This window comes from Polistes dominula, unplaced genomic scaffold (assembly GCF_049000335.1).
Source record: "Polistes dominula isolate Pdom_NZ unplaced genomic scaffold, Pdom_raw_medaka contig_727, whole genome shotgun sequence".
NCBI classification, from domain to species: Eukaryota; Metazoa; Arthropoda; class Insecta; order Hymenoptera; family Vespidae; genus Polistes; species Polistes dominula.
The window spans coordinates 7,008-26,354 of record NW_028301105.1 but is presented as its reverse complement, the minus strand read 5'-3'; the positions used below and the strand labels follow the sequence as shown (position 1 = coordinate 26,354).

Below are 19,347 nucleotides of genomic sequence, written 5' to 3'. Positions count from 1 at the left end.
GTATGAGATATATGTATATATATAAAAAGAAAAATTTTTCTCGCAAGGTTTACATAGTACTTATAGAACTATTTTCACGCAAAATTATACAAACTAAAGTTTAACAAATTACTTTTACGCAAAAATTAAACAGACTAATAATATTCAAATACGACAGAGTTTACCAAATTTGAAACTTTTTGGTGTAGTGCACGAAATTCGAATTTAGACGTCACTGGACGTGACAGATGCAGTAAATATACAATTATCTTTAGATTGCTTTATAATGTTCAATAGTAATCTAACATTTCACCTGTAATTAAATCGATCATATATCACAAGTATTCATTTATAAAACATATACGAATCTTCTAATATATTAGAATCTAATCTTGTAATCACATAATTTTTCTTTAATCATGTCAAAATAAAGTAGAACTTTCATAATTTCTGAAAATTAGATATATTTTTTCACATAATTACTGTAACATATTCGATTTTTCATCATATTTTTCATATGTATTTTAACCAAAACTAAATATTTCGAAGATTAAAACATCGGATTTTTGTAGACTAACATATTTTTCTCTGATGCAGTAAATATACAAACATCTTTAGATTGCTGTATAATGTTCAAAAGTAATCTAACATTTTACTTGTAATTAAATCGATCATATATCACAAATATTCATTTATAAAACATATACAAATCTCCTAATCTATTAGAATCTATTTCTTGTAATCTTATAATTTTTCTTTAATCATGTCAAGATACAGTAAAACTTTTATATTTTCCGCAAATTAGATACATTTTTTCACATAATAACTGTAACTTACTCGATTTTTCATCATATTTTTTATATGTATTTTTAACAAAACTAAATATTTCGAAGATTAAAACATCGGATTTTTGTAGACTAACATATTCTTCTATGATGCAGTAAATATACAAACATGTTTAGATTGCTGTATAATGTACAATAGTAATCTATCATTTTCTATTTAATTAAGTCGATCTTATATATCAAATAAACAATTCATTAAAAATATAAGAATCTTCTATTATATTAGGATCTAATTCTTGTAATCTTATAATTTTTCTTTAATCATGTCAAGATACAGTAAAACTTTTATAATTTCCGCAAATAAAATATATTTTTTTACATAATAACTGTAACTTATTCGATTTTTCATCATATTTTTCATATGTATTTTAACCAAAACTAAATATTTCGAAGATTAAAACATCGGATTTTTGTAGACTAACATATTTTTCTATGATGCAGTAAATATACAAACATCTTTAGATTGCTGTATAATGTTCAATAGTAATCTAACATTTTACTTGTAATTAAATCGATCATATATCACAAATATTCATTAATAAAACATATACGAATCTCTTAATATATTAGAATCTAATCTTGTAATCACATAATTTTTCTTTAATCATGTCAAGATAAAGTAGAACTTTTATAATTTCTGAAAATTAGATATATTTTTTCACATAATAACTGTAATTTAATCGATTTTTCATCATAGGTTGCATATATATAAATTTAAAAAGACGAAATATTCTGAAGATTAGGACATCGGATTTTTGTAGACTAACAAATTTTTCTATGATGCAGTAAATATACAATTATCTTTAGATTGCTTTATAATGTTCAATAGTAATCTAACATTTCACCTGTAATTAAATCGATCATATATCACAAGTATTCATTTATAAAACATATACGAATCTCCTAATATATTAGAATCTAATCGTGTAATCACATAATTTTTCTTTAATCATGTCAAAATAAAGTAGAACTTTCATAATTTCTGAAAATTAGATATATTTTTTCACATAATTACTGTAACTTATTCGATTTTTCATCATATTTTTTATATGTATTTTTAACAAAACTAAATATTTCGAAGATTAAAACATCGGATTTTATTAGACTAACATATTTTTCTATGATGCAGTATATATATGAACATCTTTAGATTGCTGTATAATGTACAATAGTAATCTAACATTTCACCTGTAATTAAATCGATCATATATCACAAGTATTCATTTATAAAAGATATACGAATCTCCTAATATATTAGAATCTAATTCTTGTAATCTTTTAATTTTTCTTTTATCATGTCAAGATACAGTAAAACTTTTATAGTTTCCGCAAATTAGATACATTTTCTCACATAATAACTGTAACTTATTCCATTTTTCATCATATTTTTTATATGTATTTTTAACAAAACTAAATATTTCGAAGATTAAAAAATCGGATTTTGGTAGACTAACATATTTTTCTATGATGCAGTATATATACGAACATCTTTAGATTGCGGTATAATGTACAATAGTAATCTATCATTTTCCATTTAATTAAGTCGATCTTATATCTCAAATAAACAAATCATTAAAGATATAAGAATCTTCCATTATATTAGAATCTAATTCTTGTAATCTTATAATTTTTCTTTAATCATGTCAAGATACAGTAAAACTTTTATAATTTCCGCAAATAATATATATTTTTATACATAATAACTGTAACTTATTCGATTTTTCATCATATTTTTCATATGTATTTTAACCAAAACTAAATATTTCGAAGATTAAAACATCGGATTTTTGTAGACTAACATATTTTTCTATGATGCAGTAAATATACAACCATCTTTAGATTGCTTTATAATGTTCAATAGTAATCTAAAATTTTACTTGTAATTAAGTCGATCATATATCACAAATATTAATTTATAAAACATATTCGAATCTACTAATCTATTAGAATCTATTTCTTGTAATCTTATAATTTTTCTTTAATCATGTCAAGATACAGTAAAACTTTTATATTTTCCGCAAATTAGATACATTTTTTCACATAATAACTGTAACTTACTCGATTTTTCATCATATTTTTTATATGTATTTTTAACAAAACTAAATATTTCGAAGATTAAAACATCGGATTTTTGTAGACTAACATATTCTTCTATGATGCAGTAAATATACAAACATGTTTAGATTGCTGTATAATGTGCAATAGTAATCTATCATTTTCCATTTAATTATGTCGATCTTATATCTCAAATAAACAAATCATTAAAGATATAAGAATCTTCTATTATATTAGAATCTAATTCTTGTAATCTTATAATTTTTCTTTAATTATGTCAAGATACAGTAAAACTTTTATAATTTCCGCAAATTAGATACATTTTCTCACATAATAACTGTAATTTAATCGATTTTTCATCATAGGTTGCATATATATAAATTTAAAAAGACGAAATATTCTGAAGATTAGGACATCGGATTTTTGTAGACTAACAAATTTTTTTATGATGTAGTAAATATACAATTATCTTTAGATTGCTGTATAATGTACAATAGTAATCTAACATTTTACTTGTAATTAAATCGCACATATATCACAAATATTCATTTATAAAACATATACGAATCTCCTAATATATTAGAATCTAATCTTGTAATCACATAATTTTTCTTTAATCATGTCAAGCTAAAGTAGAACTTTTATAATATCTGAAAATTAGATATATTTTTTCACATAATAACTTTAATTTAATCGATTTTACATCATAGGTGGCATATATATATTTAAAAAGACGAAATATTTTAAAGATTAGGACATCGGATTTTTGTAGACTAACAAATTTTTCTATGATGCAGTAAATATACAATTATCTTTAGATTGCTGTATAATGTTCAATAGTAATCTAACATTTTACTTGTAATTAAATCGATCATATATCACATATATTCATTTATAAAACATATACGAAACTCCTAATATATTAGAATCTAATCTTGTAATCACATAATTTTTCTTTAATCATGTCAAGATAAAGTAGAACTTTTATAATTTCTGAAAATTAGATATATTTTTTCACATAATTACTGTAACTTAATCGATTTTTCATCATATTTTTTATATGTATTTTTAACAAAACTAAATATTTCGAAGATTAAAACATCGGATTTTATTAGACTAACATATTTTTCTATGATGCAGTATATATATGAACATCTTTAGATTGCTGTATAATGTTCAATAGTAATCTAACATTTTACTTCTAATTAAATCGATCATATATCACAAATATTCATTTATAAAACATATACGAATCTCCTAATATATTAGAATCTAATCTTGTAATCACATAATTTTTCTTTAATCATGTCAAGATAAAGTAGAACTTTTATAATTTCTGAAAATTAGATATATTTTTTCACATAATAACTGTAATTTAATCGATTTTTCATCATAGGTTGCATATATATAAATTTAAAAAGACGAAATATTCTGAAGATTAGGACATCGGATTTTTGTAGACTAACAAATTTTTCTATGATGTGTTACGTCTCGAGAAGAGATTTCACGAGTGGCCGTTGTCACCAGTTCTTACTTGAAGAGTAAGAACGAATTTAGAGATTTCTCAACCGGTCACGACTTTGCAGTCGTTTACTCGGATAAGAGAAAGAAAGTTAATGCCTGTTTTTGGGTCAGCCTGCTAATCCAGTACTTTACCCGGGATAGGCTTTACTCGCGGATACCGGAGCGTCGGACGTCAATATGTCAAAGAAAACTCAACCCTGGATGTTAACCAAATCTTTAATTCTTACCTGGTTTCCGGTGCTGGCCAATGGGAGATGCAATCCAAATAACCGACTGAAATTGGCGTTTGAAGGAAGGGTGCAGTTGTTAAATCACAATCACAATGTAGAATAACAATATAGTATATTTTTAAAATTTAAATTCAGATTTAAATTGTTACACAATAAACACCTTGTTGCACACACACACAATTATTAATGAACAATGTTGACGGAATATTAACTTGGTAACAAATAAAGGACTTAGGCTTGCCAAGATTTATAATAGCGATAATAATTAAGAATAAAATGTTCAAAGTCAATGACTAAGTTCTATTAACAAGAGAGAGAGAACTTAGTAACAAAATTTAAATAAATTGATTGTAAATCGACCTAAGTTAAAATACCAAGTTAATATTCATAAATCGTCAATAATCGAATAAGATCACACCAGGCAAATGCCGTTCAACTCACGAACACACGATTTAGATATACGCAGTAGTAGATTAATATAATAATACTAAAAATCAAAACTAAACGAACATTAGACAAATTTAAGAAACGTACTTAATAATTATATAAGGTGGACTTTATAAGTACACTTGGAGTACTAGAACAAAACTTAAGACAAATTTTTGACAAGTACCAAATGATTATATGAGATGGACTTATAAATGGACTTAGAAAATTATTACAAAACTACTCTTAGAAAAATCTTAGACAAATCTTAGACAAATCTTAGACAAATCTTAGACACGTACTCGATGATAATTTAAGGTGGACTTTATAAGTACACTTGGAGTACCAGAACAAAACTAGACAATTCTTAGACAAATTTTGACACGTACTTAATAACGATATAAGGTGGACTGACTTCGTGGACGAACGTAGCATCGCAAGAAGCGTCCGTTTCGGAAGAGTGGGAGTACCTCCCACTTACGCAAAAATGCTTCCTCCACTACTGACTCCCACACCGTGAGACCCAAGTCAAGGAGAAGAATTCGCTGACAAAATATTAGTTACTATCAAGCGCGAATTCTTCGAAGAGAAATAGGTATTACTTACATTGGAATTTTATCAAGCGCGAATTCTTAGAAGAGAAATTAGTATTACTTACATTGGAATTTTATCAAGCGCGAATTCTCCGAAGAAAGATAAGTGTCAGTTACATTGGAATGTTATCAAGCGCGAGCTCCTGGGACTGCGCCGTCAGCAAAAATGCACGTGCAGACAGAATATGAGTAACGAATATAATATAATAAAGTATGAATATTTTATGCACATTGAAATAATAATTTAAAAACAATCATTCCATTATAACGTCGACCGATAAGTCAGTACTGGAAGAACGCAATGTCGGTATTACCGACATTTACTTATCGACTAAACTAGTTACCGACCGACACTGTCGGTAATGCAGATTTCTCTATGAACGACAATGGATTCTCAATACTCTAATTTATCCACTCTACAAAATACAATTTATCGATGGTCGTTCATAGGAAATACAGAATTATCTTTACATAGTATAATAACAATATGGAAAAGAAAAGCATAATTACCAAATATTTAAGTATATATAGCGTGAAAATAAGGTACATTAGCGCGAACGAAAATGATCTATTATAATTGATCTAATAACTAATGTACATACAAAGTATCGAATTTATATACTAAAACAAACAGTATGAGATATATGTATATATATAAAAAGAAAAATTTTTCTCGCAAGGTTTACATAGTACTTATAGAACTATTTTCACGCAAAATTATACAAACTAAAGTTTAACAAATTACTTTTACGCAAAAATTAAACAGACTAATAATATTCAAATACGACAGAGTTTACCAAATTTGAAACTTTTTGGTGTAGTGCACGAAATTCGAATTTAGACGTCACTGGACGTGACAGATGCAGTAAATATACAATTATCTTTAGATTGCTTTATAATGTTCAATAGTAATCTAACATTTCACCTGTAATTAAATCGATCATATATCACAAGTATTCATTTATAAAACATATACGAATCTTCTAATATATTAGAATCTAATCTTGTAATCACATAATTTTTCTTTAATCATGTCAAAATAAAGTAGAACTTTCATAATTTCTGAAAATTAGATATATTTTTTCACATAATTACTGTAACATATTCGATTTTTCATCATATTTTTCATATGTATTTTAACCAAAACTAAATATTTCGAAGATTAAAACATCGGATTTTTGTAGACTAACATATTTTTCTCTGATGCAGTAAATATACAAACATCTTTAGATTGCTGTATAATGTTCAATAGTAATCTAACATTTTACTTGTAATTAAATCGATCATATATCACAAATATTCATTTATAAAACATATACAAATCTCCTAATCTATTAGAATCTAATCTTGTAATCACATAATTTTTCTTTAATCATGTCAAAATAAAGTAGAACTTTTATATTTTTCGCAAATTAGATACATTTTTTCACATAATAACTGTAACTTACTCGATTTTTCATCATATTTTTTATATGTATTTTTAACAAAACTAAATATTTCGAAGATTGAAACATCGGATTTTTGTAGACTAACATATTCTTCTATGATGCAGTAAATATACAAACATGTTTAGATTGCTGTATAATGTACAATAGTAATCTATCATTTTCTATTTAATTAAGTCGATCTTATATATCAAATAAACAATACATTAAAAATATAAGAATCTTCTATTATATAAGGATCTAATTCTTGTAATCTTATAATTTTTCTTTAATCATGTCAAGATACAGTAAAACTTTTATAATTTCCGCAAATAAAATATATTTTTTTACATAATAACTGTAACTTATTCGATTTTTCATCATATTTTTCATATGTATTTTAACCAAAACTAAATATTTCGAAAATTAAAACATTGGATTTTTGTAGACTAACATATTTTTATATGATGCAGTAAATATACAAACATCTTTAGTTTGCTGTATAATGTTCAATAGTAATCTAAAATTTTTCTTGTAATTAAATCGAACATATATCACAAATATTCATTTATAAAACATATACGAATCTCTTAATATATTAGAATCTAATCATGTAATCACATAATTTTTTTTAATCATGTCAAGATAAAGTAGAACTTTTTCAATTTCTGAAAATTAGATATATTTTTTCACATAATAACTTTAATTTAATCGATTTTTCATCATAGGTTGCATATATATATTTAAAAAGACGAAATATTTTAAAGATTAGGACATCGGATTTTTGTAGACTAACAAATTTTTCTATGATGCAGTAAATATACAATTATCTTTAGATTGCTGTATAATGTTCAATAGTAATCTAACATTTTACTTGTAATTAAATCGATCATATATCACAAATATTCATTTATAAAACATATAGGAATCTCCTAATATATTAGAATCTAATCTTGTAATCACATAATTTTTCTTTAATCATGTCAAGATAAAGTAGAACTTTCATAATTTCTGAAAATTAGATATATTTTTTCACATAATTACTGTAACTTATTCGATTTTTCATCATATTTTTCATATGTATTTTAACCAAAACTAAATATTTCGAAGATTAAAACATCGGATTTTTGTAGACTAACATATTTTTCTATGATGCAGTAAATATACAACCATCTTTAGATTGCTTTATAATGTTCAATAGTAATCTAAAATTTTACTTGTAATTAAGTCGATCATATATCACAAATATTAATTTATAAAACATATTCGAATCTACTAATCTATTATAATCTATTTCTTGTAATCTTATAATTTTTCTTTAATCATGTCAAGATACAGTAAAACTTTTATATTTTCCGCAAATTAGATACATTTTTTCACATAATAACTGTAACTTACTCGATTTTTCATCATATTTTTTATATGTATTTTTAACAAAACTAAATATTTCGAAGATTAAAACATCGGATTTTTGTAGACTAACATATTCTTCTATGATGCAGTAAATATACAAACATGTTTAGATTGCTGTATAATGTGCAATAGTAATCTATCATTTTCCATTTAATTATGTCGATCTTATATCTCAAATAAACAAATCATTAAAGATATAAGAATCTTCTATTATATTAGAATCTAATTCTTGTAATCTTATAATTTTTCTTTAATTATGTCAAGATACAGTAAAACTTTTATAATTTCCGCAAATTAGATACATTTTCTCACATAATAACTGTAATTTAATCGATTTTTCATCATAGGTTGCATATATATAAATTTAAAAAGACGAAATATTCTGAAGATTAGGACATCGGATTTTTGTAGACTAACAAATTTTTTTATGATGTAGTAAATATACAATTATCTTTAGATTGCTGTATAATGTACAATAGTAATCTAACATTTTACTTGTAATTAAATCGAACATATATCACAAATATTCATTTATAAAACATATACGAATCTCCTAATATATTAGAATCTAATCTTGTAATCACATAATTTTTCTTTAATCATGTCAAGCTAAAGTAGAACTTTTATAATATCTGAAAATTAGATATATTTTTTCACATAATAACTTTAATTTAATCGATTTTACATCATAGGTTGCATATATATATTTAAAAAGACGAAATATTTTAAATATTAGGACATCGGATTTTTGTAGACTAACAAATTTTTCTATGATGCAGTAAATATACAATTATCTTTAGATTGCTGTATAATGTTCAATAGTAATCTAACATTTTACTTGTAATTAAATCGATCATATATCACAAATATTCATTTATAAAACATATACGAAACTCCTAATATATTAGAATCTAATCTTGTAATCACATAATTTTTCTTTAATCATGTCAAGATAAAGTAGAACTTTTATAATTTCTGAAAATTAGATATATTTTTTCACATAATTACTGTAACTTAATCGATTTTTCATCATATTTTTTATATGTATTTTTAACAAAACTAAATATTTCGAAGATTAAAACATCGGATTTTATTAGACTAACATATTTTTCTATGATGCAGTATATATATGAACATCTTTAGATTGCTGTATAATGTTCAATAGTAATCTAACATTTTACTTGTAATTAAATCGATCATATATCACAAATATTCATTTATAAAACATATACAAATCTCCTAATCTATTAGAATCTATTTCTTGTAATCTTATAATTTTTCTTTAATCATGTCAAGATACAGTAAAACTTTTATATTTTCCGCAAATTAGATACATTTTTTCACATAATAACTGTAACTTACTCGATTTTTCATCATATTTTTTATATGTATTTTTAACAAAACTAAATATTTCGAAGATTAAAACATCGGATTTTTGTAGACTAACATATTCTTCTATGATGCAGTAAATATACAAACATGTTTAGATTGCTGTATAATGTACAATAGTAATCTATCATTTTCTATTTAATTAAGTCGATCTTATATATCAAATAAACAATTCATTAAAAATATAAGAATCTTCTATTATATTAGGATCTAATTCTTGTAATCTTATAATTTTTCTTTAATCATGTCAAAATAAAGTAGAACTTTCATAATTTCTGAAAATTAGATATATTTTTTCACATAATTACTGTAACTTATTCGATTTTTCATCATATTTTTCATATGTATTTTAACCAAAACTAAATATTTCGAAGATTAAAACATCGGATTTTTGTAGACTAACATATTTTTCTCTGATGCAGTAAATATACAAACATCTTTAGATTGCTGTATAATGTTCAATAGTAATCTAACATTTTACTTGTAATTAAATCGATCATATATCACAAATATTCATTTATAAAACATATACGAATCTCCTAATCTATTAGAATCTATTTCTTGTAATCTTATAATTTTTCTTTAATCATTTCAAGATACAGTAAAACTTTTATATTTTCCGCAAATTAGATACATTTTTTCACATATTAACTGTAACTTACTCGATTTTTCATCATATTTTTTATATGTATTTTTAACAAAACTAAATATTTCGAAGATTAAAACATCGGATTTTATTAGACTAACATATTTTTCTCTGATGCAGTAAATATACAAACATCTTTAGATTGCTGTATAATGTTCAATAGTAATCTAACATTTTACTTGTAATTAAATCGATCATATATCACAAATATTAATATATAAAACATATACGAATCTACTAATCTATTAGAATCTATTTCTTGTAATCTTATAATTTGTCTTTAATCATGTCAAGATACAGTAAAACTTTTATATTTTCCGCAAATTAGATACATTTTTTCACATAATAACTGTAACTTACTCGATTTTTCATCATATTTTTTATATGTATTTTTAACAAAACTAAATATTTCGAAGATTAAAACATCGGATTTTTGTAGACTAACATATTCTTCTATGATGCAGTAAATATACAAACATGTTTAGATTGCTGTATAATGTACAATACTAATCTATCATTTTCCATTTAATTAAGTCGATCTTATATCTCAAATAAACAAATCATTAAAGATATAAGAATCTTCTATTATATTAGAATCTAATTCTTGTAATCTTATAATTTTTCTTTAATCATGTCAAGATACAGTAAATCTTTTATAATTTCGGCAAATTGGATACATTTTCTCACATAATAACTGTAATTTAATTGATTTTTCATCATAGGTTGCATATATATATATTTAAAAAGACAAAATATTCTGAAGATAAGGACATCGGATTTTTGTAGACTAACAAATTTTTTTATGATGCAGTAAATATACAATTATCCTTAGATTGCTGTATAATGTACAATAGTAATCTAACATTTTACTTGTAATTAAATCGAACATATATCACAAATATTCATTTATAAAACATATACGAATCTCCTAATATATTAGAATCTAATCTTGTAATCACATAATTTTTCTTTAATCATGTCAAGCTAAAGTAGAACTTTTATAATATCTGAAAATTAGATATATTTTTTCACATAATAATTTTAATTTAATCGATTTTACATCATAGGTTGCATATATATATTTAAAAAGACGAAATTTTTTAAAGATTAGGACATCGGATTTTTGTAGACTAACAAATTTTTCTATGATGCAGTAAATATACAATTATCTTTAGATTGCTGTATAATGTTCAATAGTAATCTAACATTTTACTTGTAATTAAATCGATCATATATCACAAATATTCATTTATAAAACATATACGAAACTCCTAATATATTAGAATCTAATCTTGTAATCACATAATTTTTCTTTAATCATGTCAAGATAAAGAAGAACTTTTATAATTTCCGCAAATAAAATATATTTTTTTACATAATAACTGTAACTTATTCGATTTTTCATCATATTTTTCATATGTATTTTAACCAAAACTAAATATTTCGAAGATTAAAACATCGGATTTTTGTAGACTAACAAATTTTTCTATGATGCAGTAAATATACAATTATCTTTAGATTGCTTTATAATGTTCAATAGTAATCTAACATTTCACCTGTAATTAAATCGATCATATATCACAAGTATTCATTTATAAAACATATACGAATCTCCTAATATATTAGAATCTAATCTTGTAATCACATAATTTTTCTTTAATCCTGTCAAAATAAAGTAGAACTTTCATAATTTCTGAAAATTAGATATATTTTTTCACATAATTACTGTAACTTATTCGATTTTTCATCATATTTTTCATATGTATTTTAACCAAAACTAAATATTTCGAAGATTAAAACATCGGATTTTTGTAGACTAACATATTTTTCTCTGATGCAGTAAATATACAAACATCTTTAGATTGCTGTATAATGTACAATGGTAATCTATCATTTTCTATTTAATTAATTTCAATCAAATATATCAAATAAACAATTAATTAAAGATATAAGAATCTCCTAGTATATTAGAATCTAATTCTTGTAATCTTATAATTTTTCTTTAATCGTGTCAAAATATAGTAAAACTTTTATAATTTCCGAAAATAAAATATATTTTTTACATAATAACTGTAACTTATTCGATTTTTCATCATATTTTTCATATGTATTTTTAACAAAACTAAATATTTCGAAGATTAAAAATCGGATTTTTGTAGACTAACAAATTTTTCTATGATGCAGTAAATATACAATTATCTTTAGATTGCTGTATAATGTACAATAGTAATCTAACATTTTACTTGTAATTAAATCGAACATATATCACAAATATTCATTTATAAAACATATACGAATCTCCTAATATATTAAATTTAATCTTGTAATCACATAATTTTTCTTTAATCATGTCAAGATAAAGTAGAACTTTTATAATTTCTGAAAATTAGATATATTTTTTCACATAATAACTTTAATTTAATCGATTTTTCATCATAGGTTGCATATATATATTTAAAAAGACGAAATATTTTAAAGATTAGGACATCGGATTTTTGTAGACTAAAAATTTTCTATGATGCAGTAAATATACAATTATCTTTAGATTGCTGTATAATGTTCAATAGTAATCTAACATTTTACTTGTAATTAAATCGATCATATATCACAAATATTCATTTATAGTTACAGTTATTATGTAAAAAAATATATTTTATTTTCGGAAATTATAAAAGTTTTACTATATTTTGACACGATTAAAGAAAAATTATAAGATTACAAGAATTAGATTCTAATATACTAGGAGATTCTTATATCTTTAATTAATTGTTTATTTGATATATTTGATTGACTTAATTAAATAGAAAATGATAGATTACCATTGTACATTATACAGCAATCTAAAGATGTTTGTATATTTACTGCATCATAGAAAAATATGTTAGTCTACAAAAATCCGATGTTTTAATCTTCGAAATATTTAGTTTTGTTAAAAATACATATAAAAAATAAGATGAAAAATCGAATAAGTTACAGTAATTATGTGAAAAAATGTATTAAATTTGCGGAAACTATAAAAGTTTTACTGTATCTTGACATGATTAAAGAAAAATTATAAGATTACAAGAATTAAATTCTAATATATTAGGAGATTCGTATATCTTTTATAAATGAATACTTGTGATATATGATCGATTTAATTACAAGTAAAATTTTAGATTACTATTGAACATTATAAAGCAATCTAAAGATGGTTGTATATTTACTGCATCATAGAAAAATATGTTAGTCTACAAAAATCCGATGTTTCAATCTTCGAAATATTTAGTTTTGGTTAAAATACATATGAAAAATATGATGAAAAATCGAATAAGTTACAGTTATTATGTAAAAAAATATATATTATTTGCGGAAATTATAAAAGTTTTACTGTATCTTGACATGATTAAAGAAAAATTATAAGATTACAAGAATTAGATTCTAATATAATGGAAGATTCTTATATCTTTAATGATTTGTTTATTTGAGATATAAGATCGACTTAATTAAATGGAAAATGATAGATTACTATTGTACATTATACCGCAATCTAAAGATGTTCGTATGTATACTGCATCATAGAAAAATATGTTAGTCTACCAAAATCCGATTTTTTAATCTTCGAAATATTTAGTTTTGTTAAAAATACATATAAAAAATATGATGAAAAATGGAATAAGTTACAGTTATTATGTGAAAAAATGTATCTAATTTGCGGAAACTATAAAAGTTTTACTGTATCTTGACATGATTAAAGAAAAATTAAAAGATTACAAGAATTAGATTCTAATATATTAGGAGATTCGTATATCTTTTATATGTCACGTCCAGTGACGTCTAAATTCGAATTTCGTGCACTACACCCAAAAGTTTTAAATTTGGTAAACTCTGTCGTATTTTAATATTATTAGTCTGTTTAATTTTCGCGTAAAAGTAATTTGTTAAACTTTAGTTCGTATAATTTTGCGTGAAAATAGTTCTATAAGTACTATGTAAACCTTGCGAGAAAAATTTTTCTTTTTACATATATATATATATATCTCATACTGTTTGTTTTAGTATATAAATTCGATACTTTGTATGTACATTAGTTATTAGATCTGTTACGTCTCGAGAAGAGATTTCACGAGTGGCCGCTGTCACCAGTTCTTACTTGAAGAGTAAGAACAAATTTAGAGATTTCTCAACCGGTCACGACCTTGCAGTCGTTTACTCGGATAAGAGAAGGAAAGTCAATGCCTGTTTTTGGGTCAGCCTGCTTATCCAGTACTTTACCCGGGATAGGCTTTACTCGCGGATACCGGAGCGTCGGACGTCAATATGTCAAAGAAAACTCAACCCTGGATGTTAACCAAATCTTTAATTCTTACCTGGTTTCCGGTGCTGGCCAATGGGAGATGCAATCCAAATATGCTGACTGAAATTGGCGTTTGAAGGAAGGGTGCAGTTGTTAAATCACAATCACAATGTAGAATAACAATATAGTATATTTTAAAATTTAAATTTAGATTTAAATTGTTACACAATAAACACCTTGTTGCACACACACACAATTATTAATAAACAATGTTGACGGAATATTAATTTGGTAATAAATAAATGACTTAGGCTTGCCAAGATTTTTAATAGCAATAATAACTAAGAATAAAATGTTCAAAGTCAATGAATAAGTTCTATTAAACAAGAGAGAGAGAGAACTTAGTAACAAAATTTAAATAAATTGATTGTAAATCAACCTAAGTTAAAAATACCAAGTTAATATTCATAAATCGTCGATAATCGAATAAGATCACACCAGGCAAATGCCGTTCAACTCACGAACACACGATTTAGACATACGCAGTAGTAGATTAATATAATATTACTTAAAATCAAAACTAAACGAACATCAGACAAATTTAAGAAACGTACTCAATAATTATATAAGGTGGACTTTATAAGTACACTTGTAGTACTAGAACAAAACTTAAGACAAATTTTGACAAGTACCAAATGATTATATGAGATGGACTTATAAATGGACTTAGAAAAATATTACAAAACTAGACTACTCTTAGACAAATCTTAGACACGTACTCAATTACTGTATATGGTGGACTGACTTCATGGACGAACGTAGCATCGCAAGAAGCGTCCGTTTCGGAAGAGTGGGAGTACCTCCTACTTACGCAAAAATGCTTCCTCCACTACTGACTTCCACACCGTGAGACCCAAGTCAAGGAGAAGAATTCGCTGACAAAAATATTAGTTACTATCAAGCGCGAATTCTTCGAAGAGAAATAGGTATTACTTACATTAGAATTTTATCAAGCGCGAATTCTTCGAAGAGAAATAAGTATTACTTACATTGGAATTTTATCAAGTGCGAATTCTCCGAAGAAAGATAAGTGTCAGTTACATTGGAATGTTATCAAGCGCGAGCTCCTGGGACTGCGCCGTCAGCAAAAATGCACGTGCAGACAGAATATGAGTAACGAATATAATATAATAAAGTATGAATATTTTATGCACATTGAAATAATAAATTAAAAGCAATCATTCCAATATAACGTCGACCGATAAGTCAGTACTGGAAGAACGCAATGTCGGTATTACCGACATTTACTTATCAACTAAACTAGTTACCGACCGACACTGTCGGTAATGCAGATTCCTCTATGAACGACAATGGATTCTCAATACTTCAATTTATCCATTCTACAAAATACAATTTATCGATGGTCGTTCATAGGAAATACAGAATTATCTTTACAAAGAATAATAACAATATGGAAAAGAAAAGCATTATTACCAAATATTTAAGTGTGAAAATAAGGTACATTAGCGCGAACGAAAATGATCTATTATAATTGATCTAATAACTAATGTACATACAAAGTATCGAATTTATATACTAAAACAAACAGTATGAAATATATGTATATATATAAAAAGAAAAATTTATCTCGCAGGGTTTACATAGTACTTATAGAACTATTTTCACTCAAAATTATACGAACTAAAGTTTAACAAATTACTTTTACGCAAAAATTAAACAGACTAATAATATTCAAATACGACAGAGTTTACCAAATTTAAAATTTTTGGGTGTAGTGCACGAAATTCGAATTTAGACGTCACTGGACGTGACACCTCCCCCCTTAAGAAGAAGAACCATGGGATTTACTCCCGTGGTCTTCGCAACGAACGAAATTTCTGAGTGATTTCGTCATCCATATGAAATTGAACCCGCTTACCAGGTGTATTTTCTGTCTGGCAGCCTCTCGAATCCAAGGTAGGTTGGGCGGCCCCGGAGTCACCGCTTGAAGATTCTGGTGTCTCCGTGCGCACCGACCGAAGTTCAATTCCATTGTCCGAATTTTGAGTGGGCCGAGCATCCTTCCCGCGCCCCAAATGGAGGAGTAGGCTCGTGATTGAGCCCCAAACTGCACCCAACATATGTAAACTCCAACCATAAACTGTGTGCAGGGCGTACCCTCGAAGAACAGAGTCTATGATCAATTTCACTACTTTAAAAATAAGCACAATTCCAAGAATAGCAGAACTGACCGTTCCGAATTTCAATAGACCGTTCCAAAGTTTAGAGGTCACACTTTCTGCTAATTCACTAACACCCTTTTCACCTACAAAATCCACAAGATTTAACGTGTCAACTTTCACTTTATGTCCAGCTGCTCCTCTCGCGATAGTGTTCAAAATAGACGGTTGCTCAACAGGGAACATTACATGGTCCCGGAGATCGTCCAAATCCGCCTGTGTATAAATCCCACTATTCGCGAGCGATCCCGCATCGATGTATCTCCAGATCACATCCGTGTCTGGCAGCAGAATTTGGGGATCCTTTACGTATGTTGGCTTTGGTAGCAGCTGATACCAGGTTCCCTCGATCAAATATTCCTGTGGCAGTAGTGCGCTGCACGGTACTTCAGTACCTTTTCTAACTAAAATTCTCGACTTTGGTTTTAAATAAACACTTAAATTTTGATATATCACGGGAAGTTCTCTATAACATAATTCTGAATGTCTTATTTTCACCGGAATAGGGGTGCACTTGACAATATGCGCGACTTCACCGGCCACCACCGCCATGTACCCCGGCCTCTTCATGACCGTGTACGCAAAAACATCTGGGAGAATGTTCGCAAATGCCAACGCGTTTCGAATAACCTGTTGTTCTAGGTTACACTTCTGTTGTAAGATGTTTACATAGAGAGACTCCAGCTGGTCACGGTGGTGCTTCTCAACGTATACGAACTTTGAATTTATATAGGCAAACAAATCCATGTTTTGGGGTGTTATTTTTGCCTTTGACGTAAACGTATGACCACTTGTTGTTTCCAAGATAAAAAGTTTGGGATGTTCAGTAGTGACCAGAGTATACCCGCAAATGTGGAGCTCGTTTTTACTCATCAACGCGAAGGCAGTGTCTCCCTCCGTCACCGAGTACATTGTTGTAATATGTGAGATTGCGATTGATGACGTCACTTTGGTGGCGGACCCCTCATACAGTGCCGTATATCGTTCAAAATTACACGACGAACCGGGAACAACTGTCCAAAATGCACAACCGTTTTCGTCTGTAAAACACGTTCCCTCTGAAAAAGTGCACGATATATGTCCCCTAAGGGAAATCAAGTTCTCACCACTTTTCACTATTCCCGTGTATATTCTAATGTCTGTGCGCACTACACTTTGAACAACCACACTGTCCCACGTACCGTCGGTATACGAATATTGGGTGCCTTGACACCTACCGTCGGTGGTAATGGAACCTGCTAACGTAACACTTCGAAAGTCTGTCGAGTTAACACGTAGTCCACTAATCTGTGTGAATGAGTTCAACGAAAGTGTACCGGTATTTATCATACTCTTACAAACGTTCGAAGACACTTCAAGTAAATAAATGCGGCGACCGTTATGAACCGCCGAGATATGCGAACTCATTCCACAGTAATATATTGTTCTGTCTATTTCCACTCTGCACTGATATACGCGCACATTATCATAGTCTGTCAGCTGTAACAGCTGCACGTACGTCACCGACTTGTTGGGCGATGACACGGGTAGATTACACTCCCCGGTCTCCAGCAATGATACCGTGCTGATGTTGGCAGAATTTCCACCACAGTCGTAACCCAATAGAGCGAAGGCCGTCGTGACGCAACAAAGGATGACGTAGCAAACCTTGGAATTCATCCTTCCTGGTGATAATGTACAGTCAGTGGCAAAACAAACATGTTAGCAAAATATTTTAATATACAAATATTTACGAAAGAAGACTACCTTTTAGATTTCGACAATTTTAGCTTATCTTTATGAACAATCTTACTTTTACCTTTATAACTAATTTTGATGTGATTTTTGGGTAGCACTTCTAGGACCTGGTGGGTACCAGTATATTGGTTTCCCAATTTAGACGTTGGCTGTTTCAAAAGATAGACATCCTGACCAACTTTAAGCTTTTGACCTCTAGCATTTTTATCATAATAATATTTAGATTTAATTTTAGCTCCCACCAAGTTCTGTCTTGCCGCCTTTTGTGCGGTTCTTATTTTATTAACTAAATCCAAATAATATTCTAAGTAGGTATCTTCTAAATTGATTCCAGTTATAACATCTACTGATGGCACATTTGCCTGTTTACCAAAAACCAATTCATGAGGGGTGAATCTTGTTCCCTCATGCGTGCTAGTATTATAAGCGAACATTGCATGGGTGAGCCACTTATCCCACTCGCTTCTTTTATTAATATAATGTTTTAAATATTCAATAAGGACAATATGAGAACGTTCCAAAGATCCGTTCGATTGCGGATGAAATGCAGTGGTTTTAATCTGCTTACAA

General features: G+C 27.0%; 1 protein-coding gene across 1 annotated transcript; it reads right to left on the bottom strand.

Moving 5' to 3' along the window:
• Nucleotides 1-16,464: 16,464 nt before the first annotated feature.
• On the bottom strand, nucleotides 16,465-18,183 carry LOC149031156 (uncharacterized). The gene has a single exon (XM_089176589.1). It carries the CDS (start codon nucleotides 17,950-17,952, stop codon nucleotides 16,666-16,668), a length of 1,287 nt encoding a protein of 428 aa, XP_089032715.1. The 5' UTR covers nucleotides 17,953-18,183; the 3' UTR covers nucleotides 16,465-16,665.
• Nucleotides 18,184-19,347: the final 1,164 nt, after the last annotated feature.

Coding starts and splice junctions, on each gene's coding strand:
- LOC149031156 (XM_089176589.1), bottom strand. CDS start 17,952: ATGTACTCGGTGACGGAGGGAGACACTGCCTTCGCGTTGATGAGTAAA.